Below are 26,141 nucleotides of genomic sequence, written 5' to 3'. Positions count from 1 at the left end.
GTATGCAAGAATAAAACTTATAATTTCTCTTTGGACTTACAATCAAAATTCAAGTTAAATACAGCAAGCAGAATTAAGAGCTTAAGTTCTTAAGTGCGCTTCTCACACTTTGATATCTGACAACAGTTTGAGAAGGCTGAGATTATTGTAAGGGTATAAACCCTCCTCTCTGCTACCCAAGGAAAAAGGCTGTTGATACTTGTTGACAATCTATGTTGCTGAGGTTACTGCTCCAACAGTTATGTGGGGCTTGAAATCTGTCATAGAATTAACACTGCAGTACTTTATTTCATTCATCAATACTGCCACAGACTCTAAACATATTTAGGAAAATACTTCTGTTAGAAAAAATATTTTTAAGGTTTTCACTTGAAATGCTATTATTTTTCTTAATTCAATAGAGGGTAGAAAGCATGTAACGTTTAAAGTTTCTAGTCAAAAATCAATATATAAGGGAACTAAGAAAAAGTCATGAATGTATGAGGTGAATTTTAAAAAGAGACTGACAACGAGAGTCAAGTCTAGAAGGAAAGTTGGAGGAGTAAACAGGCTATCTTGGTGGCTAAAGCACAGTGCAATGCATTTCTGAAAAAAAAATACCCACACTTAATTACAGAAAACAAAACCATCCTTGAGTAAGGCAAGATGGTGAACCTTGGCAGGAGGACCTAAAATGTGTCTATGTTAAAAGAGGACCTGGGTGTTAGTGATGTACTGCTCTGCAATGTCAACTTGAGGGACCTCAATGACCATGCGCCAGAAACTGAGGCCCCAAATACTCGTTGATGGTTTCTGAGAGGTGATTAGGACTAGATGAGGACATCGTAACAAATCACCAAATTAACTCTAGGGGAGCAAACAGCCCAACATTCTTACCACATGATGCTAATGACAGTTTCTTGAACATTTCAGACTGTAGAGGCAAAAACTACCTAAATCTTAATTTTAAAATAAATTACCTACATTTGGTATTTTGTTTTGACAATAAAAAATGTATTAGAGTAACTTTTGAACAATGCTGTTTACTCTTAGGTCCACATACAACCTTTCAGCTGCAAATGAGAAGGTAAGTATAGTAAGGCTGATGTACCAAGAGAGCAGAAGCACACTGGAAACACACTAGCTAAAGCCTGGTGACTGGAATAAATATTCATATGAAAGAGATATTTGTAAGGTAGGATGACTGAAATACACACAGTATTTTAGTAAGTTTCCTTGTTCTGCTTACAGTTAACATTCCTTTATAAGCTCTCTCTACAGTAATACTGTGAAATTTAGAGGCTAATCATTGACAGAAAACAAGTCAATAGACATAGTACTTAATGAAAAAAATTGTTTTTAACTCCATAGGGGGATGAAACATGTATAAGCCCTATACTAAAGAAATCTGGTGAGCTGGAGACCAGGCTCGAGACTATAGCTCTTGCTTATCACGCCCAAAGCCCTGGGTTCAAAACAAATAAAAAATTCAGACTCCTAACACTCTGCCTAACATAGCTACTATTTATGACATTACTATACTATGTTTAAGTAAGAAGCTTCAATAATACATACAACACACAAGTTTTGCCTTTTACTTTGGGAATCTTCTTTGGGAATGTAGATCATGCTGGATTTTCTTAAAATGTCCAGGCAACCATTAGCACACTGACTTGCAATTATAAGGAGTATGTAAATACAGAATGCAATATCCTACTTATTATAAACTTCCTTCACTGTGTTTTAATCATTTTGTGTAAATTTCCTTGGTTATAATACCATAAATGTAAAACTACATTTATTTAAATTAGATGCTATCACAATTAAGCACTTGAAAAACCAAGTAACAGAACCTACCTGCCCATGAGCGGAATGTTGCGATGATTCCCATTTTACTGGCTAGAAATCGTGCTTCTCTGTCTTCTCTGTTGGGGTGGAGGAGGGGAATTAGTAAAGACACAAGGTTTAAACTGAGGTGAGGTTTTTTTTTTTTTTGCTGGTAATAATATATCAGAGTAAAATCCATCATTAATATTATTCACTCTTGAAATCAAAGCAAGATGTTTTGAAAAAGACGAGATTATTCTAAAGCCAACTACTCAACTATTAGTATAAATTGCTCTTCAATTTTAAGTTGACAATATAAGCCTGGTGTGGCAGTGCACATCCACGATCTAAGAACTCAGGAGGCAGGAAGCAGGGGAACTGCTATAGGTTCAAGGTAAGGCTGGGCTACATAGCAGGTTCCTGGCTAGCCAGAGAACACAGTAAGGCAACAATAAATAAATCAGTGAACAAATAAAATCCACACCATGATTTATAACTAAGTCATAAATCTACTTTTAGTTGTTCTTCAAATGAGCAGAAGAGCAGTCAGCTGAAGAAGCACCCATGGAGCAAGGATGCTGGAGAACCAAGAGCCCACCAAGAAACCTAGTCGACCTGCATTCTCTTTAGCTTTCCTACACAGCACGTGCAGAAATCTGCAGTCATCACACAATTACTAAGTAAGAGAAACCCAGTACTAAATAACTTGGGAGATCACAAGTTAACATTTCAATTTCTCAAAACTTTCTTTTTATTGTACTATGTAACTCTGAGAGAGTGCAGCATAAGCTGTGAGATAGGACACACTTCTACTCCCGCTGCCCTACCTCTGTACACCTCAGCATAAACACAGCGCACACAGATACCCACCCCCTAGAAACTCTTTTGTGGCACTTACTTGAGCTGTCCTTCAGCTGTGTCTGGACTATGTCTGTAGTGGAAATCAGTATAGGGTGCTAAAATTCGCTAATTTGAAAAAGAAAGAGAAATACAAAGAATTTTGATTATAGAAGCCATTTTTTCTATAACACAAAACTAATTCCATTTCTCTATATCTTTAAGTGGAGCAACTTTCAGATACTGGTTCTTCAAAACCATTATTAAAATGCAGTGTGATTTTAGGTACAAACTGAATTTTTAATTCATTAATTAAGGTATAAAATGCATCTAAAACAAAGCAGGCACAGGCATAAATGTGTTTCTGGACGGGGATGGCAGTCTTCTTGCATCACTTAATATGATGCTCCCTACCAAATACGCCTGTTACCATGTCTGCTGTTGGCACCCAGTTGTCAGATCTGTTCTTTGAAGCAATGTGTCTTTCTGTTGGTTTTTTCTTCTTAAGTTTAAGTGATGTGGATTTAGCAGTCTTATGATGAAGTCCCTAACAGTTTATTTTCTTTTATGTTCTATTTGCAAAATGTAATTGACTCTAGAAACGAAATTTTAGTCATTGTATCTCTGGATCCTTGCTCCTGCCAATCCCCTCTCCTTTCTAAGGGCTGAAGCTTTTTTTATCCCATGTGCTTTGTCTTGCCTGAGTGCTGCTCACCCCACTGTGGTCTACTCTAATTATTTCTATTCATTTTGCTTTTGGATTCCTATTGATGTCTCTTTGTCCACAATGAAATCTTAATGTCACAGAATCCTGAATTAGATATATTTTTCACACTAAAAATTCCATTTGACTCATTTGCATGTCTAATTATATAACAAAATTCTTCATATTTTCCAGAATAAATGAACTATGTTTTACTTAAAATCTTTTCTGCTTATCTGGATTATGCCTGAATAAGTTCTAAGACATTTTTTTTTCCCTTTGGGGTTTTCAGTAATGTGACCGTATCTTTTTGCATGAATAGAAATCATATGTGTGTACAAGTGTATGTTGGGAGTTGACTTGTCTGTGCAAGCACATGTGCTTTTCCACCTTATCTTCTGAGGTAGCCTCCCAATGAACCTGGAGACCACTGTTTATGCTAGTCTGGAAAGCACTGAGCTGCCAGGATCCATCAGTCTGTGTCTCTGGCACATTCTACCATACCCAGTTTGTTCATGAGGGTGCTGGTCATGCCAACTCAGGTTCCTCTGCTTTCACCAAGCACTTCATACACTGAGCCAACCTGCAAGTCCATGACTAGAAAATTCTGACTGAATGTTCCACACGGTCATTTTATAAAAAGAATTATCTGATGTTATCTCCCACCAGTGGAGGGTCATCTTTTCTTCTATGCAGATAGATGAAAGCAGCTAATAATTCCAGTGACTGTGATAAACAGAAGTTACACTGCAATTCTAGTAACATTAAGTCCATCTGTCTGTGCTGTTATCCTAATATATTCTGCCAGTGTTTTCAATAGAATGCAGGTATTTTTATTTAATTCGTAGCAATGAGAATGAGAACAGGATTTTCAAAAAGATTTCTTTTTTTTAAGACAAGGTCTCACTATGTAGCCTTGGTTGATTTGGAATTAACTATGTAAACCAGGGTTGTATAGAACTCAGATCTGCCTGCCTCTGTCTCCCAAGTACTGGGATTAAGGGCATGCACTATTCTAAGAGTGATATTTTTAAGACTATATCTTATATATTTAAACTGAGATCTTTATCTATTCTGAAAATTTTGAGAATCTGGTAAATGTCAATAATAGATTAGTTACAAGTTATTTTAGTACTACGCACCCACCAAAGGCTCTTGATTTTCTGATATCAAGGAAGAGCATACGTGAACTTCCCCTTCCAACACAGTCTGAGTAGCAAATAGTCTAAGAAAAAGTAAGCACTTACATAACAACTTGTATACATTCACTACATATAAAAAAAGGAAAAGGTATCGATTTAGAATGAAAACAAAATCGATATGTTGTAATAAAAAGATTACATTCTCTTAAATGATTCCACAATGAAGACAGTGGTGAAGACGGAAGACAGTAAAGGAAACCAGTGGGTGGGGAGGGAGGGTTCTAATAAAATCAGAACTACAACATTTATAAGGCTCCTTCCCTAAAATGGTAATAATCAAAACAAACATTTTAATTCTTAGATAATTGTATATTTAAATACTTGATTTACACTTATTTTGGATGCTATCTTCAACAGATAATATTGTACTACATTCAAAACAAGCTGTTAAGCTCTAACTATGTGATAGCTGCTATGTTTGATGCAGTCTCACTAGGAGCCCTGGCTGGTCTTCAACTCCCATGACTCCTCCTCTGCCTCATGAACGCTAGGATTCATAGTCAGGTGCTGCCATCCCTAATACCACTTTACAACAAGACGTATATAGGAACTTTACTACTTTAAATAACTATAAAAATTTTCTACCTGAATTAGTAAAATATTTTACATGTATCATATTTTTAAAGGAACGCTCATGTTTTTAAGACACATTCACTACAGAGAGTTCTGTTGTGTACTATTAATTTAGTATGTAACTGTGTGTGCATACGAAGGAGATGTGAGTATGGGTGCACACGAGCCATGGTGTGCATGTGGAAGTTGGAGGAACACCTTTTGGGGAGTCTCTTCATTCTCTCACCTTATTTCTGAGGCAGATTCTTCTTGCTATTTCTGCTCGATTTTCCTACTAGAGCACACTTCTTGTGCTTCTCCAGAAATGCTGGGATCACAGAATTGAACCACACCCAGCTTTTAGGGGTCCTGGGACCATACTCATGCTGTCAGGTTACACATTAATGTTTTTACCCTCTATACCATCTCTTCAGCCCCCAAAGTGATTCTTATGTTAGACATTTTTTTACTGTATTATTTAACGAATAAACAACATAATCAGCAGGAGATAGACAATATTAACATACTGAAATATAGGCACATGTCTTAGTGTAATCTTACTCAACCTTTAGTTTTTTTTTTTCAGGAAACTTAGAGTTAATACAAAATGAACTATTTTGCATGTTGCTGAAAAATTATTGATAACATTTTAAATCCATTACTAAACTAACACAGGTTATATAATAATGTAGCACTTGAATCTAGTATTTCAAACTTTCAAAGTAAGGTTACGTATCTAAACTTGTATTTTAGTGCTAGAGAGATGGCTCAGTGGTAAAGAGCATTGACTACTCTTCCAGAGGTCCCAAGTTCGACTCCCAGCACCCATATGGTATCTTACAAGCATCTGCAACTCCAGTTCTTGGGGTTCCAATGCCTTCTTCTAGACTCTGTGGGCAATGTGCACATATGGTGCACAGATATCCATGAAGGTAAAACCCCCCATACACATTAAATAACTGTTATTTAAGAATTGTATTTTAAATTAGAAACACTTGAAGTGCCTACCTCTAATTCTACATCAGCTCGCACATACTGTCGGGTCTTTGGATGATTAAGAAGGTGCAAAATTGTAGTAATGAGGGCCTCATTTATTCGACTTAATTGGCAATCAATCACATTTTTCAGGATGGTGTTTAGTCCGCCTCGAAGGGCTACCACCTCTGGGTTCTGAAGTGCTAAAATGAAAGAAAAACTAATTATATTCATAGTACTAAGCATTTAAAATCTGTACTTTTACTTAAATCTTACGTTTCCTTTTGGATTTGAAAATTTCTTACTAACTATATTTACAAATAAAAGATATTAGCTAAAAGTCATTTACTATCTCTTCCCCAAGCCTGATTTTTAAAATGTCTTTGAACAACTTTGTCATATTCTTCGGACACATTTTAATGAATGCTTTTTCTTCAATTTCAGAGTTCATTTTACTGTGGAGACATCGGCCCCTTTATAGGATATGTTATTTTACAATTTGCTTCAAGTGGTGTATATGATTTACTTTTATAAAAAAATCACATATGCATGCAAACATACACACATACATCTTTGTAACCTTAAGATGAAAAACTTCTGTCTCACTTTGAAGACCGAGACTGTTCCTTGCATGTACTTTGTGCTTTTTGTTGTGGAACTTGTTTTGGAAACGGTGTCAAAAGTAAGCACAGAGCCCAGACAGTCTCACAGGCACTATTCTGCCTGTAGCCTGAATGCTGGGAGTACAGGTGTCTGTCACCACATGTGAGCCTGACATGTAAGCATATTCATGAATTAAGTTCCATTTGTTTCAATATGTCATGAAATTGAGATTCACTAAGAGAATAAACTCAATTTTCCCCACAAATATTTTACTAATTATCCCAGCACGTTTCTCAAATTGATTTTTATACTTTTTTCTTCCTTTTTTGGAGACAGTATTGCAAGCTGGCTTTGAACGTGGTATCTTACTGGCTCTGTCTCCCAAGGACTGAGATGACAGGCATGTGTTATCATGCCCAGCTTTGGAAAATGTATTATTAATGATATGCCAACATGTTTTTCAAAATAATATTTACAACTTTTAAAAAAAAGCTTTTCTCTTAAGAAACGAGAGTGATAGCTGGGCAGTTGTGGTGGCGCATGCCCTTAATACCAGCACCAGGAGGCAGAGGCAGGCGGATCTCTGTGAGTTCAAGGCCAGACTGGTCTACAGAACGAGTTCCAGGATAGCCTCCAAAGCCACAGAGAAACCCTGCTTAAAAAAAAAAAAAGGTAATATTAATAGTTCCTAAAAATAATATGAAAAGAAGGTTTCCTTTCTCCTTCACATATTTTTTTTTCCAAAAATCTTTCTATAGTTTCTTCTGTCATGTCTATTCTCCTGGATGATTTTAGAACTACGTTTTCTCAAGTTAGGTAAAATCACACAGAACCATGGTGCATACATCTTAATGGCATGGGTCAGTGATAATCTGAACAGTTATACCGACTGCCCAAGACTGCTTCGTGTGGAACTTAACTGTGTGAGAAGTTCCAATGTGCTCCCTCTAATGTCGTCACTGCTCTCATTCTCTATGTACCTTAGTTGTATCTTCTTGAAACACAATTTGATACACTCAAAAGTATCTCATATACATGTATCATCGTATTTCCTATGTATTTCTTATGTTTAATCTATTTTGATTACTTCTGAAATATATCAAATTTAAATTTTCACGATTCCACCAAGTACTCCCTTAGGTCATTTCTTCACTGGATTCAGTTTTCTCAATATATGTTTACACTGACAACTAGCTGCTTTCCAATATCTAAACTTCATTTATTACTTTATTGATAACATGGTAAAAAGTTTTAGACAATGTTTACTAAGAATGGGGTCTCAAAACACCAGGTGCAAAGTGACTAAGGAAGACGCTGACTGTCAACCTCTGCCCCTCACATGTATGTGCACACACATCACACACACCCATACGAAAAGGCTAACGCCAAGTGCTGATTGAATAGGAATTATCCTTTCTCTTCCATTATTCTTTTCAAAAGTGTCCTCATGGTTTCTTCGATGACTTTCAAGATGAGTTCCTTCTCTGTTCTAAATAGCACTTTAATAACTAACATATTACATTACCTTACCCTAAGTATAGCTTTTCAGGTATGCCAGGCATTGGCATGCAGCAAAATATTTTTGTCCATAAAACATTTATGACTTCCGTTCTAGGCTATCAAAGAAGTAGCCTTCTAATTGCCTTTCTAGATATAATGTGCTCTTTTAGTTTATTATTTTACAAAGGTATGTCATTGAGCTTTTTAGAGCCAATAATCTGACCAGTGTTTGCAATCACACCTTTGGACATATTCTACTTTTGTGTGACTAGATACTAACATTTATTTTAAAAATCCCATTTCTTTCAGTGAGTTTTCAAGCATTTTTGCTAAATAATAAAAAAAAACCATCTGTTTAAAAGAACAACTATTACATTCTTCTACTTTATTAATGAATTTCTCAATTTTACCACTGTTTGAATCCTACCTATAAGTCCTCTTGGGTATTTATTTCCCTTCTTTCTTACTCTAGGTTGCTCACCCATTTACATTTGCTTCATTTTAAACATCAATCAATATAGCTTTCTAGGCATCCGATACATGGGTATATTGTAAAATTTTACAATTTTCATACTAATTGTAATCATATTTCTGATCTTGTTTCTACACCAGGTATTAAAGAAAGTGTTTTTGGTCTTCTGTGGCTCTTTTTTTTTTTGTAACTTAAACTTTATTAATTTATTTATCACACCAAGAAGAAATATGATCTCCAAAATTTGTACTTTTGGTAATACAAAAAAAATCATCTTAAAATTATATTCCACTGATAACAAAGGAGGTTGAATTTTTACAAATCAGCCATGGAGGTATTTAGGGATTATCTGTGTTTAATATTTTATTTTACGTTTGTCAATAGTCTTTTTTTGGTTCCTTAAACTGTGTAGCTACTAAAATCCATTTATGATTTATTTGATAATTCAAAATTAACTTTCCTCTCAATGCCCCTATAAACACAGATTCATGTTTTTACTCTGCCCCTTTTTACTCTAATATCAGATCTGTAATAAAAAGGGTTACCAGAATTCATTTTTTGTTCTGTAGACTATTACTTTAAACCATATCAAGATATACTATCATCAATGTCAGAAGGATAGACTACTAGACATCATTATCATTATTACTGGATTACAATCATATTTCATGATAATACATTTGAAAATTTATAAATAATATGGATTTTGAATTTTTAAATAACACATCTTCTACTTTCCATTCAGAAATGAACATTTTCTTATTTTTACAGCAATAAAGCATTTTTCTTTTAAAGACATTAGGGAATGTTATATACACTGTATAAAACACTTCATTACTTCAAGAAAATTCTGACCTAGTTCACAGATAATGGCAATGCATGCCCGGACCATTCTGTCTCTTTCTTGAAGTCCATCATTTCCAACTGCAATTAATGAGTTGGCCACAGAACTAGGAAACAAGGAAGCGTTCACAGTAATCATCTGTAACAGAGAAGAAGCAGAAGATAAGTCATTTACTTTTTAGTACATTTTAAATCTTATTTTATTCAGATGGAGATAGTTGAGGCACCAGGAATCATTCAGCTTTGTATGAACATCCCAAACAACTGTTTTAACCATGAGGGCCTCTATCAATATAACCAAAAGTAAATATTAACAATAATTACCATGGAAATGTTCCTGATTCTTTACTAATAATCTAAAACTAAACTAGTTGCTAAACCATATTGTTTCTAAGACTCCAAGTCCCTCCAGAATAGGAGAGGCACTTTACACAGCTCCTCAGTGTTCAGAATGCCGCTCAGGGACATGCCGTGGTGGACATATAACTGCTGCTCTATCATCACCATGCCCCTGCCACTTACCTCTACTCCTGTCTCCTGATCAAACTGAGTTGAACCTCATTTGTCAATAATCTTTAGCTACCATTACTTGTTGCTATGCCAAAAGGTAGACCGACTAACCCAGACTCTTTTCTTTTTTTTTTTGGTTTTACGAGACAGGGTTTCTCTGTATTGTTTTGGAGGCTGTCGGTCCAGCCCAGCCTCGAACTCACAGCAATCCGCCTGCCTCTGCCTCCCAAGTGCTGGGATTAAAGGCATGCACCACCACTGCCCAGACAGACTCTTTTCTTGATACGTGAAAAATTCTGAGGTAGGTCGTGTATGTATCTTATGATAAAATTCTGCGTGAAACTCAAATCAAGGGTTGAATTGGCAATAACATTAACTGCACTTCTAGAAACAGGTCCAGAATATCTACCTTTGATTTAAAAAGCTGGAAGAAAATAAAGCATGTGGCAAACTACTGTTTAATACAGACTCTTTGGTAGATCAACGATTCCAAAATAACAGCCTAGGGTAGGAAAAGAGAAAGTTATATTTTGACAGGGAGAAAAGAACTTGTTCTGGATGTTACTGGAGTTAGAAGCCTACTAGAATTAAAATTTGTGTTCTGACATAGGGTACAAGATGGCTAAAGAAAGACTGTCAGGTAAGGTTATGAGGACCAAAGGAATAATCTGTGCTGGTCAGCCTGGCTGTAATACAGGGGATTTATGTCATTTAAACAGCAGTTAAGTAATACTACACAGTTCAACTGAAATTAAAGAATACAATTTCACAATCATAAAATAAACCCATTTCCAATCACTAGAATCTAAGTAAGGTTTCCTAGTTATTTCTCAACCAATTCTTCCCACTAACCAGATAAAGGGAGGATGAAGGTAGCAAGCTGGAAGAAAGTGGTCTTCCCGGGGAGGAAGAATCTAAGCCTCTCATATTTAAATCATACATTTTTACTGATGCATTAGTATGTTATATATAGTCCTTGTGTTCATAAAAAGACTTCCACTAAAAGACTCGAAGATGGATCAGGAGTTCCAAGTACAGCTACTCTCCCAGAAAACCAAACTCATTTCCTAAGACCCACTGTGGACAGCTAACACTCACCCATGACTCTAAATGCAGTGGCATCCAGAACCTCTGGCTTCTGTACTTGTAACCACGTGCATATACCATTTGCCAGCTACATACATAACTATTAAAATTTGTTTTAAAAGAATCATTGGGCAGTGGTGGCACACGCTTTTAATCCCAGCACATGCATGGTGTCCTAAGACTACAGCTTAGATAGATACGGTTGGCAGAATCAAGGTAGACAGGTTGTTCTTAACACTCATTGGTCAATGTAGCTTTGGAAATTTGGACCCTGGGTTATCACTGTGGCTTTCCCACTATCTAGTGATGTAGTATATCAAGGAGCATGTGATTCCACCAAATGAAATCCTTACAGGTACAAATGAAAGAAAACAAGAGTACTAATTCCTATTAGTATTAATTTCTATTTTATGAATAAAGAAATTCCACATAGCAATGATAAACTAGCATGGTAAAAAGTAGACTATATTGGTGTGTGTGTGTGTGTGTGTGTGTGTGTGTGTGTGTGTGTGTGTGTGTGTGTGTGTGTGTAGGGATACGCATATGTGTACATGTCCCAGTATGTGGAAGCCAGAGGCCAATGTTGGGACCTTTTCCTCAGTTACTCTCCATATTATGGTTTGAGACAGGGTCTCTCATTGTTATCTGTAGCTTACTGACTCAGCTAAGCTAGCTACCCAAGAACTCTAGGGATCTGCCTCATTACCCTCTCTCCACCACTGGGATTATGCATGCAAGCCACTATATTCAACTTTTTACTGGAGATCTGAACCCTGGTCCTAATGTTTGGGCAGAAAGTGCTTTACAGACTGAGCCACCATCTTGCCAGCACTAGTAGAATTTTAATGAGAAAAAGAAGCAGGAACAGTTGACCAGTGGCAAAACTATGCAGAAAATATTTATGACAAAACCAGAAGGAATACCAGCTAGAAAAACATCAGAGACATTGAAGAAAAAAGACAAATAGAACCTTCAAATAAATGAGACAGGTAACAGAAAAGGGAAAGTACCATAAGTATTCCCTAATTATTCATGGACTCAGTTACCCTATGGCCAAAAGAAGTTTTCAAACATGCTTGCATGCATATAAAACAAAGAACCAACAAAGTAATAATAAAATAAATGTTTGGAAAAAAAGAATTAACGAAGCAGAGAGATAGCTTAGTGATTAATGTTGGCTGCAGCTAAGTCTGAATACCTGAGTTCACACCCTGGGACCCACACAGTGGATGAAGAAAACTCACTCTTGCAAGTTGCCTTCTAGCAGCCACACATGCACACATGCAGACACACTATCAACGCATACATTTTTTAAAAAATTAACTTTAGGAGGAACTGAAGAAATAGTTCAGCCAGTAAAAAGCCTACTGAGTAAGGATGAGTTCCTGAGTTTGATCCCCAGCAACTATGTTATAAGGCTGCAACAGAGCCCATCTCTAACTCTAATGTTGGGTTTAGAAAAAGGCAGCTCTCTGAACTTTATTGAGAAGCCAGTCTAGTCTAAAATTTAAGCTCCAGGTTCAAGGAAATGCTGAACAGACAAGAATGCAATTGAAGAAAAGAATAGACACAGATCTCTGGCCTACAGCTCCCCTGCATGGTCAGCAGAAGAGTACTGTTAAGATAGGAAACATACACCTTTGATGCTAAAAGTACTGATAAAAGGAATAGTTTCTATGGCCCATAAATTTATTCATCAATCATGCCTTACTCTTAGCACTATTAGCTAAATGAAAGAGAAACCAAACACTTGAGCTCCTTCACTTAGCCTATAGCTACTACCAAAGTACTGGTAATTTTCTGGATATTGCATTTTTAAGTAATACCAGATACTAATGATCCTGTATCTCCAGGCTTATTATTTTTAGCAACATAAAGAGAGGCACTATTAGGAGGTATGGCTTTGTTGAAGTAGCTGTGGCCTTGCTGGAGAAAGTGTGTCACTATGGGAGTGGGTTCTGAGGTCTCTGCTCAAGCTACACCAAGTGACACAGTTCACTTCCTGTTGCCTGTGAATCAAGATGCAGAATTCTCAGCTCCTTCTCCAGTACTATGACTGCCCACATGCTGCCATGTCCCAATACAGATAATGAAATAAACCTCTGAAACTATAAGCACCCAAATTAAATGTTTTCCTTTTTAAGAGCTGCGATGGGTCATGGTCTTCAGAGCCAGAGAAACGTTAACTAAGAGACTCTCCAATATCACTTATTGGAATTTCAATCTTTTTTAAAAAACAAAACAGAACAAAAAAATATGCATTTCCTTATTCCTTAGTATAGGAGAAAAAAGAAGGAAAGGAAAAAACAGCATATTAACTCTACAGTCCATCATCCAGAACATACAATGAATTTAAAGGTAAGATAAAGAAGAAACAGTTAATAAATTCAAGTATAAAATAATTTTAAGCTGAAGACAGTGGTACACACCTGCAAGTCTAACATTAAGGAGGCTGAGGCAGGAGGATCAAGAGTTTGAGACCAACTTGGGCTACAAAGTGTATTTCACCCAGCTAGAGCCATATAGCAAGACCCAGTTCTAAAATAGTATTAGACATTTTCATATTCACAAAAATATAACTGCATTAGTTTTATGAATTAGTTTCCTTCAGAAGAAAAGATATGGTACTTGTCTTAGGATGTGTCCCAATCAAATTTACTTTCTCTTCACTTTTCCTGGCTGGTCACAAGGACATCACATCATCAACAAGTGAAAGTGAAACCTGTGAAGGAATCCCAGAAGCTTTGTGGATAGCCTTGAATCAAATTCTTTCCTCAGCTTCAACAGTGACATTTTATATAGGAAAGCTTCTGTGCGAATTGTTTATCACTTACATAGGAAAGCACCACAATTTCCCATGGGCTATCTACAAACTTATCTTGAAAGCAGTGCACTCCCGTTTGAGACATTTTATACTGCTAGATAGGAAAAAAATCACACAGTAAAGGATGACAAAGAAGGGTGGGGGCATTACCCTTTCTCTAACAATAAAGCAGTAAGTACATTTATATGTCAGCTACAGACAGAAATATTGCTCAGCAGAGTCATTTTCTAAGAAGCTATCCTCAATCACATAAACCAATTAAAGAAATACTCATGCTTACCACAATGTTTAACAGATCAACTTACTTTATAACAAATTAAAATGTTTACTGAAAATTTACTCTTCAAATCTTAATAAAAATTTTCTACGACCATCTAAATACGGAAGCATTTAACATAGAAGCACTCATTTGTCTTGATGCTCTTACATATGACACATACCTTTCTGACTAAGCGAAGTGCTTGTGTCCTCTCCACCTCATTGCTCTGCTGGATGTCAATGCACCTAAATAATGCAAAACATCAGTCACTGAGAAGCCTTATGTAACAACACCTTGTAGAATGTTAGATCTGATTATTCTCCTAATCCAATATAGTGAATCAAAACTTCAAAAAACTATAGCATACATGTTTTCCCAGTAACATCAAATATTTAACTACTTATCTCTAGTAATAAATGTTACCAGACACATCAGTTAAAATATCATAGGAAGCTGGGCGTTGGTGCCACACACCTTTAATCCCAGCACTTGGGAGGCAGAGGCAGGTGAATCTCTGTGAGTTCCAGGACAGCCTCCAAAGCCACAGAGAAACCCTGTCTCAAAAAACCAAAAAATAAAAAATAAAATATCATGGGAAAAAAGGTGATACATCTATAAAGAATCACAATATACAGAAAAAATTTACCTACCTGATTAAAAAAGTCATAGTAATATACATAAATTATATAGGGAAATATTTCCAGCTTGTTTTAATCAAGGCTTAAATTCTGTCTATAATGACTATCTTATTCAATGTAAGAATCCTATTTTAGCTGAGCGTAGTAATGCACCTTTAATTTCAGCACTGGGAGGCAGAGGCAGGAGGATCTTTTGTGAATTCGAGGCCAGCCTGGTCTACAGAGTGAGTTCCAGGACAGCCAGAGCTATACAGTGAGATCCTGTCTTGAAAAAAAACAAAAAGAATTCTGTTTTACCAAATAATTTGAATTCAGAATTCTCTTCAAAAACATTTTATCACTTAGTTAATATTTCCTTTTAAAATGTAATAACATAAAATTTGAAAGAGTGTTTTACATAACAAATTTTCTTTTCAATATTTACATTAGGCAGTTTAGTACTTTAATCAATATTTTATAGATAGGTAAGTTATTCAAAAGCATTTCTGTTCTGTCTAAATATATTTAAAAAGTAAGTGAAGGAGCACTAGAATGTGGCCACTTATTCAAGCCAGCAATACAGACAGACAGACACATACACACACAGACATAGACACACACACAGACATAGACACACACACACACACACACACACACACACACACACACACACACACACACACACACACAGAACATCACGCCTACCAGATTTATGCTAAAAATGCCCTTAGGCTTATGTGATCATTTGTTTGTAAAACTTACCAAGCTTTATACCAAAGTCTGTACATATTTGATACTATGCTGAAACGCAACACGAAACTTTATAAAAACACATGAAACATAAGCAACTCTAGGAAAATTACCTAGCTATTAAATAGTCCACTTTCAATTTTAGCACCTTCTGCAGAATACTGGAATCTTGGATGAGATATCGCAGTGCTCGCAACCCTGCTGCTCTCACTTCTTTTGCTTCGTTTAATAAAGCTAAACGCAAACTGCATGAAAACAAAACGATTTGTTATTGCAACATGAGTTTCAAAGACACACAAAATTTCAGTAGTTTACTCAGTCCTCATCTGAAATGCTTGGGATGAGATGTGGGATTCGTGGTATTTTTATTTTTTTAACAGGGACTACATTCAAGGCTATGCCAAACTGAGTATCTCTCATCTGGAAACCTAGAACACGAAAACTTTTTGACACTTGAGATAACTAACAAAGTCTCAGACTTTGGAGCATTTCAGATGTTTTCATACTTCAGGATATTCACCCAGATCAAGTTCTTCCTCAGCTGAGGTTATCCCAAACCTTTAGTTATGTAAGATTAATTCTATAAAACAAGACAAAAACAAGCAAACAAAAAACTTTACTTGTTGTATCTGTGTTTCCACAAGTCCCAAAGAATGATTAGTTTAAATCAATAGCCAAGATCTTTAATTATAGCAAACACATATCACTAGTCATCGTAACTCTTAAGAACATCAAAAAGTAGTAATGAAACTGCCTAATCAATAACCTACTAGCATGTAATGAATTTGTAATAGGTATACACTTTCTTAGAGAAAATCTAGATTTATTGGTTCACATTATTCCTTGGAAAAGTGAGAGAAATTCAGTCTGCAAATTCAATATTTACTTTTAACCTTTAAAGAAGTCTGGGTATTTTTGACCAGTAACTTTAGTTCTTTGTATCTAGCAATCACAAAGGCTCAACTAAGGCTCATGACACAAAAAAGTCACTAAAGATCCTGAATTTTTCTTCTGGCTAACCACCATTTCTACAGCATGTGGTGCTGTTATCCTACCTTTAATTGAAGCTGTTAAAATGGAAATTAATAAAATAAGGGAGGGGAGACTGAACTAAACTTACCAAATTATGATGTCTTCATAATTAAAGCCCAGTTTTTCTTCGCTATGGCCAATATCACAAAGAAGCTGTTAGAAGAAACAAAAAGTACCTTGCATATGAATTTAGATTTATACACATTTATATGCACAATTTTAGGCTCAAATTGAGAGCACTAGTTACAAGTAAGCCACACGGGTGACTGACTACATGTGGTTCTAATTTAGGTCTGAAATTTGAAAATTGGTTTCTATTCAAAAACTGGATAAAACTTTCTCATATATTGGGACTAACTGAAATGGATTAAAGAAAAAGTAACAACTCAAAAAGGTCCCCAAAGTGTTATTAATCTTCTACATTATGATGTCCTTAAAGTAAAATCCTAGGTGATCTTGGTATTTGTTACTATGAAAAGAATAAACTCTAATAACAAGTTGACAATTTTACTATTCTTTCAGTAGCATACAGGTAAAACACCTTCGCAATCTCTTCACAGATAGAAAAGGAAGGAAGGAATGGGGTAGATTATCAGGGAATTTTTTTTAAAGCTCAAAATAGAACAGGTGAAGATAGCAATAAAATGGCTACTGTCAGTTACTGCATTATTACAGAGTCCTTCGTTTTAGAATATGATGGACAAAGATTTCAGGTTTTGTAGTTGTTGTTTGTTTGTTTGTTCTCACTCTTTGGGAATCTATCACCCAGCTCCCAAATGAATATATGGAGACTTACTATTACTTGTGAACGTCCGGCCTTAGCTTGGCTTGTTTCTAGCCAGCTTTTCTAACTTAAATTACCGTTTCTCTTTAACTACATTTTGCCTCTGGGCCTTTACCTTTCTTTATTCTATATGTCTTTCTTTCCTTCTTACTCCATGGATGGCTGTATAGCTGAGTGGCTGGCCCCGGTATCCTCTCCTCCTCCTTTTCGTGCTCCTTTTTCTCTTCCCTAGATTTCTCCTCCTATTTATTCTCTCTGCATGCCAGCCCCACCTATCTTTCCTCCTGCTGAGCTGTTGGCCATTCAGCTCTTTATTAGACCAAGCAGGTATTTGAGGCAGGCAAAATAACACAGCTTTACAGAGTTAAAGAAGTGCAACATAAAAGAATGCAACACATGTTTTTGCATCATTAAACAAATCTTCCACAACATCAAAGAAAGGAACACATCTTAAACCAAGGTTTTCAAAAGAATAAGATTTTTTTTAAATTTTTATGTTTTAATATATAATGCTCCTAGTAATTAAAACTAAAGAAGGACAATTTTAAAGAAATACACATATACTTAAAACAGTAGTATTTTTCTAAGTTTTAAGACCACATGAAAATATTCTGTATCTTCACATGTCTTTTCCCTGTACACATCTGAGTCCTCATCCCTTCTAAGGACAGAAGTCATAACGCATTAGATCGGTCTTTATTTCCTCATTTTTTCCTAACTTGCCTTTTCTAAGGGTCCTAATCCCCAAATATACTCCTATTTTAAGTTCTTAAGGGCCAGAACTTAAAATAAAAATATTTAGAAAGAACAAAATACAGAACACTAACTTCACCTGGAAAGTTAGCATAGATGCTTATAATATGAAAATGGGGAAAAACTATAGTAAAAAGCAGAAATAAAAATGCACAAGAAATTTGAAAAATAAAGTAAATTTTAAAATTCCATTTAAAATTGATTTTTCAAAGACTTGCTTTTAAACATAATACCATATAAAAACTTATTTCTGAAAAGGATATAAACTAATAATACCTTGCTAACTTTGGAAAAAGCATCAGAAGCAAATGTACTTTTGTATATTTATAAACATTACATATATGCTATTAAATTCTAATACTAAAGAACTGCCCCTTCATTAAAGACTTCTCTTTGCAACAGATGGAGAGCATTACAAAAAACACAATGGATCAAAATGCAGAGTTATGGAGCCCAGTCCCAACTTATGTGTCAACAACAAAACTCCTACACCCAAGATTCAGAGGTGGAAAAATTTTAAGAGCTACAAGGACAGGTAGTTTGCTACGAGATTGTGTCTCCTAGGAGTGTCAGAGACACTATCCCCAGGAAGTCTCCCAAATATGGCTGCCTAACCATGCAATGAACAAGGAAGACAACCACAACTAAATAGGTTATAGAGGAAGGTGGAAAGCTCAGGGGACCTCATCCCTGGACAAAGAACTGTACAACTAGGGATTGCTGAAAGTCATATCCAGGAAAAAAATAGCAAAAAAATTAGTCCTGAACATAAACATACAAGAAGCATTATACAGATAGAGCAGCTTATATTCATGTAATTAGAAGTGTGTGTGCTGTAATTAGAAATACACGTGCACACCAATTAAAGGAAAACGTGTGCAGCTTGCACGCACACACACACACACACACACCAATAATTAAAGGAAAAAAGGCCATGTATTTGAAAGGGGTACATACATGGGAGGGTTTGGAGGGAGGAAAGGCGACAAATGATGTAATTATATTAAGATCTCAAAAATGTTTAAATTGGACATGAAATTCTAATAAAAGAACCATATGCATTCATTACTATACCATGCCAGAACTGGCCCCAGAACCTATCATGCTAGGCTAGAGCTATATACTACAGTCACTTCTTCCCCCCTCTTAAACTTTGAGACAGAGTCTGACTAAAGTGCCAGGATAGGTCCTTCAATTTCAGTTACATGTATATGTTCTTATTTATTTATAGTTTGTGTGTAGATGTGTGAACACACATATGTACCACCATTAAGTGTGTAGAGGTCAGTTCTCTCCTTCCATCATTTGGGTCCCTAGGATTGAACTCAAGTCATCAGGCGTGACAGCAATACCCACTGAGTCATCTCACTAGTCCCAAGCTATTGAGATCCTTTTGCCTTGGCCCTCAAAGAAGCTGGAATGACAAACTGCACCACCACGCCCAACTCTTAGAAGGTAATTTACACATACACACACACAGAGACGAATATAAAAATTAGAATATTATTTAGAAAAGGAAAGCATTTTACGGTATACTGCAATGTGAAAAGAATTCATGCTGCAAGTAAATATACATAGGTTTGCACATATAAACCTATATTTATAGACATTTACATTTTAAACTCACTTAAAAATACATGGTATAGTTGGGCAGTGGTGGTGCATGCCTTTAATCCCAGCACTCAGGAGGCAGAAGCAGGTAGATATCTGTGAGTTCAAGGCCAACCTGGCCTACAGAGAGAGTTCTAGGACAACTAAGGTTACACAAAGAAACCCCCCCCAAAAAAAGACAGAAAGCATTGTATATACTTAATAAATTGTAAATAAAACTGAGCATGTTCTAAAACACTTTCAGTTCGTTTTATTCTTATAACATAAATTAAAAACGCTCACATAAACATATTCACACATTGTTACCAGAAAAAGGTCAGTATCTTCTAGCCATAAGCTCCAAAAACCTGATAGAATACTTTGAAGGGGGAAGGATAACAAAGGAGAGAAGGCTTTCACTCTTTACTGTAAAATCTCTATACCATTTTCATATTTTATAAAACAAGCACGCGCACATGCGCGCACACACACACATACACGCACGCATGCACACCTGCCTTAATTTTTTTAATTGCAAATAAAGATGTTTTCAGAGTGTTTAAAAATTTTAGAATGGAAATGGCCTAACATATTCTCATCTTTAGAAGACAGGTCTTTAGATTGTGAACATGTTGTCTGTCTTAAAAATAGAGCACTAAGATTATATTCATCATCAGTCTACTATACACATTGCTATATCTAGTAAGATGATGTCAGAGGACAAGCATGGTGTGGCATTCACATAATAAAAAGATCACACAGGTATGAGAAGTTTTAAAGAAAGAAGTTAACCCTGTACAACATTACCAAATTCAATATGTGCTTGGTAAATGAATAAATTTTATAACAAAATCCAAACACATTTACTGCAAGTTATTCCTAGAGACATTTTTGCTTATCACCAATGGGGTGTGTAAGTAAATATTCCAGTCATAGAGTGGGTAGAGCCAGAAACTAGGCTCAGCTTCTCCAAAGTAATTACCTGATACATTAAGTCAAGAGTGCTAACACTGAAAACCCCTCATCTACAGCCTACAACTCAACTACTAAACAGGCTTATCTTCTTAGAGTTAATGAAAAACTAGCAAACAGCTAAGGAGTAAAAATCCAAGTAAGACAAGCCCCAAGTTGCCATGCACTCTGCTATAGAGCTATCTCACAGGCCCATGGTTCCACATCTAAAGACATTAACATTCTTGTGCATTCCCCCAGGACTGCTTTGCTAGTTTCTTGGGTTGGACTGTAAATTTTGAGCTAAAGCTTCATGCTTCCACTATATTACTAAGTAGTCAAAGTAAATTTTATCAAGTTTAAAGCTAATGAGTTTCTTTATGAAGCAGTGCTTTAGACTCGGGACTTGTTCCTGTAGATATTTCTCTACTGGTTTCACAACCCACAAGTGCTACTCACCTTAGTGAAGTTATTCAGATGGCCCAACTTTCTCATATTTGATACTCCTTGCAATTTGGCCACATTTTGGAGGATCTCCCTTAAGTTATCAGATGGTTCTGGCAGAAAATACAAAACCCTTTAACATAAGTTTAAGAACATTAACATAATCAAACATAGAAAATATGCTGTGTCAAACCTCCACAATGTTGGTTCTCAGATTATAGTCTAATCCTTCACCCCAAAATCCACGCATTTAGTTAACTTCAAAGTTCAATTCCCTTCATATGTCCAGTGTACTCACATATACCTATTGTTCAGTACTGTGTATCACTTGGAATTATTCAACCACAAAATCATAAATCTCAACATAACTTTCATTTTTGGTTGTTAGGTAGCAACAGAGACCAAGTATAATGCCCAGTTTTAATTAGCCAAAACATAAGATAAAATATTTTTAGGGTATAGTTTTCACAACACTGGACATATTCAATTAACAACAATTCCTAAAAAATGAGCTAAATGCTTTAAACGTTTTCAGGTATTGTAACAGGGAAGGAAAATCTAGGCAAACTGAGTTAAAGACAAAAAGCTAAGTGTTCAGAGACCACCAATTACTAGAGAAAGGCTCTGCACAGACAAAGAACTCTGAAGATTTGGCAAAGGGGCTTGTGGAAACAGTCACTGCAGGAGTGTCAGGATAACGAGCAAACCTGGAGGATGAATATCCTTCCTTACAGCCAAATTAAAAAGCACTGTGACAAACAAGTGAGTATTGCCAGTTTAATAAAAACAGTAAGTCGTAAATTCAGGATTCCAAGCAGAGGGAACATGAAGAAATTAGACAAAGACATACCATAAATAAATTGCTCAATACTGCTGAAAGAGGATCAGCAAGATGGCTCAGCAGGAAACCAAGCCTGATGGCCTCACCCGATCCCCCCATGCCATGTAAAGGTGGGAGGAAAGGAACTTCATGCATCTGCCTTCTGACCTACACACGTGTGCTGTAGCGTGCACACCCAAGGGCTCACAATAATAGAATTCCACTGAAAGTCTATGAGTAGAAAAACGTATCACAGTTCACCTGCTTTACAAAAGCAGGCCAATGACCAGATATGGTTCTGCAGTAGTTTACCAAGTCCTCAAAAACAACAGAAAATTTCTCAATCTATTAATACTTTCATATCTTGTTTTAAATAAAACAAGGGCAGAGTCTTTAAAATTACATTATAACTTTGCTCATATTTTAGTTAAGAGCCATTGTAACTTATTTTAAGGTTTTAAAAAAGACTTAACTATTTGTTATAATTTGTGTTTTCCTTACCAAATGAAACTGTCCTGCATTTAGCTTCTTATTCTACCTGATTTCACTATAATATGTGGTGTTGGCCATCACAATGATGATACCCCAGTTTTAGTACCCAAAACTGCTAATTCCCTTTGCTTTGACAATGAAACCTGCTAAAATCATTCTCTATCTTTCTATCTTCATCTCTTATAAATTTAATTTAGTTTTATGTGGGTTGGCAATGGGCTGAATTAATGACTTACACATCTACCTTAAAAGTAGAATGAAAGCATAACACTGAGATCAGAATCTTTTAAAAAAATTATAAAGGCCTGACTTAGATCACTACTGGTACCCTGTAATATCGCTTTGTTGTTCTAAATTGTATCTATAGAGAATGAGGAAAGAAAAATGTTAATCATTTAAACAATGTTTGAGAAGATCAAGAACTTTTTAACAATCTTTAAGATAATATAACTTAGAACCCATGCAGCTTTCAGAGTCAAAGAGCAAAGTCCAAAAAAAAAAAAAAAGTTAGGAACCAAAGAATTCCTCAAGTGACAAGATATTAGTCACTCCTGCCTAAATAATACAGGAGACTCAGCTTTAAGACGACTGCTGTAGAGAGAGGCATCACAGATGAAACTGTTGACATTTTAGAAGTACAGTCTGTTATTAAGGGTACAATCTTCTCACAGGTCACTCATCAACAACAATCAACTGAGAGCTTAGTTTTCTCAGCTTCCATCTCAGGCACTGTGGACACAGGCATGTGCAAAAGCCTGGTCTCTTCTTATACATATACTTCCCACATAAGAGAGAAAAAGGCTGCATTCAACAAGCGCCTCAGACTATAAGAGTGTAACACAAAAAATAAAAACCCAGAGACAGATAATGGGGTTCAAGCTGAACATCAGCGAAACAAAGCAGCTGGCCACTAGCTCTTACCTCTACCTCAGACTGAAATGATTGGTCCTGTCTCAATGAGCTCTCACCAAGCCTCAGACCACTGCTGCCTCCTCACAATGTGGCTGGAGACTGTCTCATGAGACCCTTTGGTTCTTCCCTTTTTAACATTCAAATTCTAGGACTTGAGGTGTGTAATCGGAAGTGCTGTGATCACCTTTGTGTGAGCTGTTTCTCTTTAGGACTGGATCGATTCCGGTAGTTCAGTATGGTCTTGAATTAACAGAGATGCATCTGCTTATTTCGAGTCCTGATATTAAAGGTGTATGCCACCACTGCCTGGCTCAAAGGCTCGCTAGTATGGCTGCTGGGATTAAAGGTGTATATCATCACCATTGCCTGACCTCTATGGCTTGTGGCTGGCTTTGCTTTTCGAACCCTCCAGCAAGCTTTAATAAATCATAAATAATATATCACCACATAAAAGTATTTCAGTTTCTTTGTAAATAGTTGGTGAAAACAGTTCCCCTAAACAGCATGTTACTTTCCAAGGCCAACTCAAAACATTAAGAAGGCCTTTCAGACACGAAGATACTATGTAACACTCACATGCTACAATGTTGCAATCAGGGAATGCCAACTTATGTCAAAGATCCCCTGGTAATGAAATGAGAAATTTCTAGTTTCTTCTTTCTCTGTTAAACTAGGATTTGATAAACCTTTTCTGTAGAAGTCTCAGATAAAAGCCAAAGTAGACTTTATAGATCATAAAGTTTCTTGGTATGTAAATAAATAAAAATAGTTTTGTGTTTTAGTCCAAACTTCCATGAAACAGAAACACTGTATAGGTGTCTTAAGAACCAACATTTTATTCTTACAGTTTTGGAAGCCTCAAGCACAAGGGCAGAGTCAATTTGGTGAGTTAGAGGGAGGCCTCTTTTCCTTTATTTCCTCACATGGTGGAGAAAAGGGACTAGACAAAAGACCCTCTCACTATCTCATGATCTAAGTATCTTCCCAAGGTTCAACCTCCTACAGCAGCAGGGGACCAGGGTTTCAACACAGAAATCTGAGGTGGATACAAACATTTCCTTCATTGGACTGTACCTCAGTAAAACAGACTTGGAATAAGAGCAGTAGTTTCAGCATGTTTTCTTGATGGTCTACACCTATAATTCCAGAAAGATTAGGAAATCAAACCCTATCTTGGCCACACTGAGAGAGTAAGTGGAGAAGATTATGTAATGACTAACAATATTAATTCAGACTTTATGTTCCACAGCATGTGCATTCCTGTTGTGTTTTTTTGAGACAGGATCTTGCAAAGCAACTCTGAATGGCCTTGAACTCCAAAGTAACTCTCCTGCTTCTGTCTTGTTTGCTTTTCCAAACAGAGTGTCTATCACTACATAGCCCAAAACTGGCCTCAAATTAACAATCCTCCAATCTCAGCTTCCAAGTACTGGGATTACAATCCCTACCATGTCCAGCCTTTCCACATTGTTTTTTTATGAATATAAGTAAAAAAGAGAAAATGTAGTTTCAAAATAATTATAATAAAAATGTTCTATATATTTTACTGTGCTATATAAGAATCACAGTATACACACATGCAGCTTTTGCCAGAGTATCACATATTATTTTATTTAAATTAGAAACAAGCTTGTTTCACATGTCAACCCCAGCTCCCTCTCCCTGCCCTCCTACCCTGCCCCCAACTCCCCCCCAACTCTCTACCCCATTCCCCCTCCACTCCCCAGGAATATCACCTATTTTTGCCACCACAAATTTTATCTACATATGATAAAGCTTGTTTTGTATAGTGCTTCTGAATAGAAAAGTAACTTTTGGTAAAAGAAAAATTTTTAAAAAGGAAATAAACGAGAATATAAAACCATCTAAAGTTCCTGGGATAACTAATTTTACTTGCCAACCTGACTAGATTAAAGACGGTGAGCGCATGTGAGAGTATGCATCACATCCACATTCATACCAACAGACTCGTATGTGAGTCTGAGTAGACTAACTGGGGAAGATCTGGTCTAGGTGTGGCAGAAGCCCTCTCCAACTGGCCAGGCACTGGACTATAAGAACTGAGGAAACAAAATGAAAATAAGAGGAATCACTTATATGAAGGGCAAAAATGAAAAAGTCAGGCATCACCAAATGCTGGAGAGGAAGAGGCCATTAAAGCTCTTATGTAAAAAGCTGCATTCCTGTTAAAGAGCTACTGACACAATTGATAATTCAGAGTTCCACTAATAAAACTGTATTGCAGTTAAGACACTGAAATACTAATCAACAAAAATAAAACACCTAGGACAATATGGATCAGTCTCAAAGTCTTACAAGAAGCCAGCAGACAAAACCTACGCTGTCATTCCAGGTATTCATAGTTGAAGTATAAAGCAGTGTAATGGTGAGAGGAATGAATTAGATAGTGGCTGCTAGGAGAGGAAGTAACCAACAGAAAACAGATGGAAAGATTCAGGGTTAGGGATGGAATTTTTGTCTAATTTGGTGGTGCATACACCTGTCAAATTTAAGGATACACATAAAACAGACACTGTACTAGTCATCTCTGGAACCTCCATTATGAGAACATACCTTCTGTCACACTGGACAAGCCTATGAAACATTTTCTTGATTGTGATCCATGAAGGGCCCAGCTGACTGTGGATGGGGCCACCCGTAGGCTGGTGGTCCTCACTGATAGATAAAAGCAGGCAAAACAAGCCAAGAGGAGTAATCCAGTTAAGGAGCACTCCTCTATAGCCTCTGGATCAGCTCCTGACTCTTAGGTTTCTGCTTGAGTTCCTCCTGCCCTGACTACTGGACTGGACTGTGAGACGTGAAA

At 36.4% G+C, this 26,141-nt stretch overlaps 1 protein-coding gene across 5 annotated transcripts in view; it reads right to left on the bottom strand.

Annotated features, from left to right (window-relative positions):
• The window catches only part of Rictor (RPTOR independent companion of MTOR complex 2), a 103,623-nt gene that overhangs the window by 46,309 nt on the left and 31,173 nt on the right, over positions 1 to 26,141 (bottom strand). For all 5 annotated transcript variants that reach the window (XM_005077984.4, XM_005077985.4, XM_040757580.1 and 2 more), the window contains 8 exons: positions 21,109 to 21,206; positions 16,660 to 16,724; positions 15,653 to 15,784; positions 14,354 to 14,417; positions 9,506 to 9,632; positions 6,109 to 6,278; positions 2,705 to 2,772; positions 1,837 to 1,904 (listed from right to left, as the gene is read on the bottom strand). In XM_005077984.4, the coding sequence (XP_005078041.1) occupies positions 1,837 to 1,904; positions 2,705 to 2,772; positions 6,109 to 6,278; positions 9,506 to 9,632; positions 14,354 to 14,417; positions 15,653 to 15,784; positions 16,660 to 16,724; positions 21,109 to 21,206 (792 nt within the window). The remainder of the gene's footprint in view (positions 1 to 1,836; positions 1,905 to 2,704; positions 2,773 to 6,108; positions 6,279 to 9,505; positions 9,633 to 14,353; positions 14,418 to 15,652; positions 15,785 to 16,659; positions 16,725 to 21,108; positions 21,207 to 26,141) is intronic.

Source organism: Mesocricetus auratus, unplaced genomic scaffold (assembly GCF_017639785.1).
Source record: "Mesocricetus auratus isolate SY011 unplaced genomic scaffold, BCM_Maur_2.0 Super-Scaffold_100015, whole genome shotgun sequence".
Lineage (NCBI taxonomy): Eukaryota > Metazoa > Chordata > Mammalia > Rodentia > Cricetidae > Mesocricetus > Mesocricetus auratus.
The sequence above is the reverse complement of the archived record's forward strand: the minus strand, read 5'-3'. Positions and strand labels throughout refer to the sequence as shown.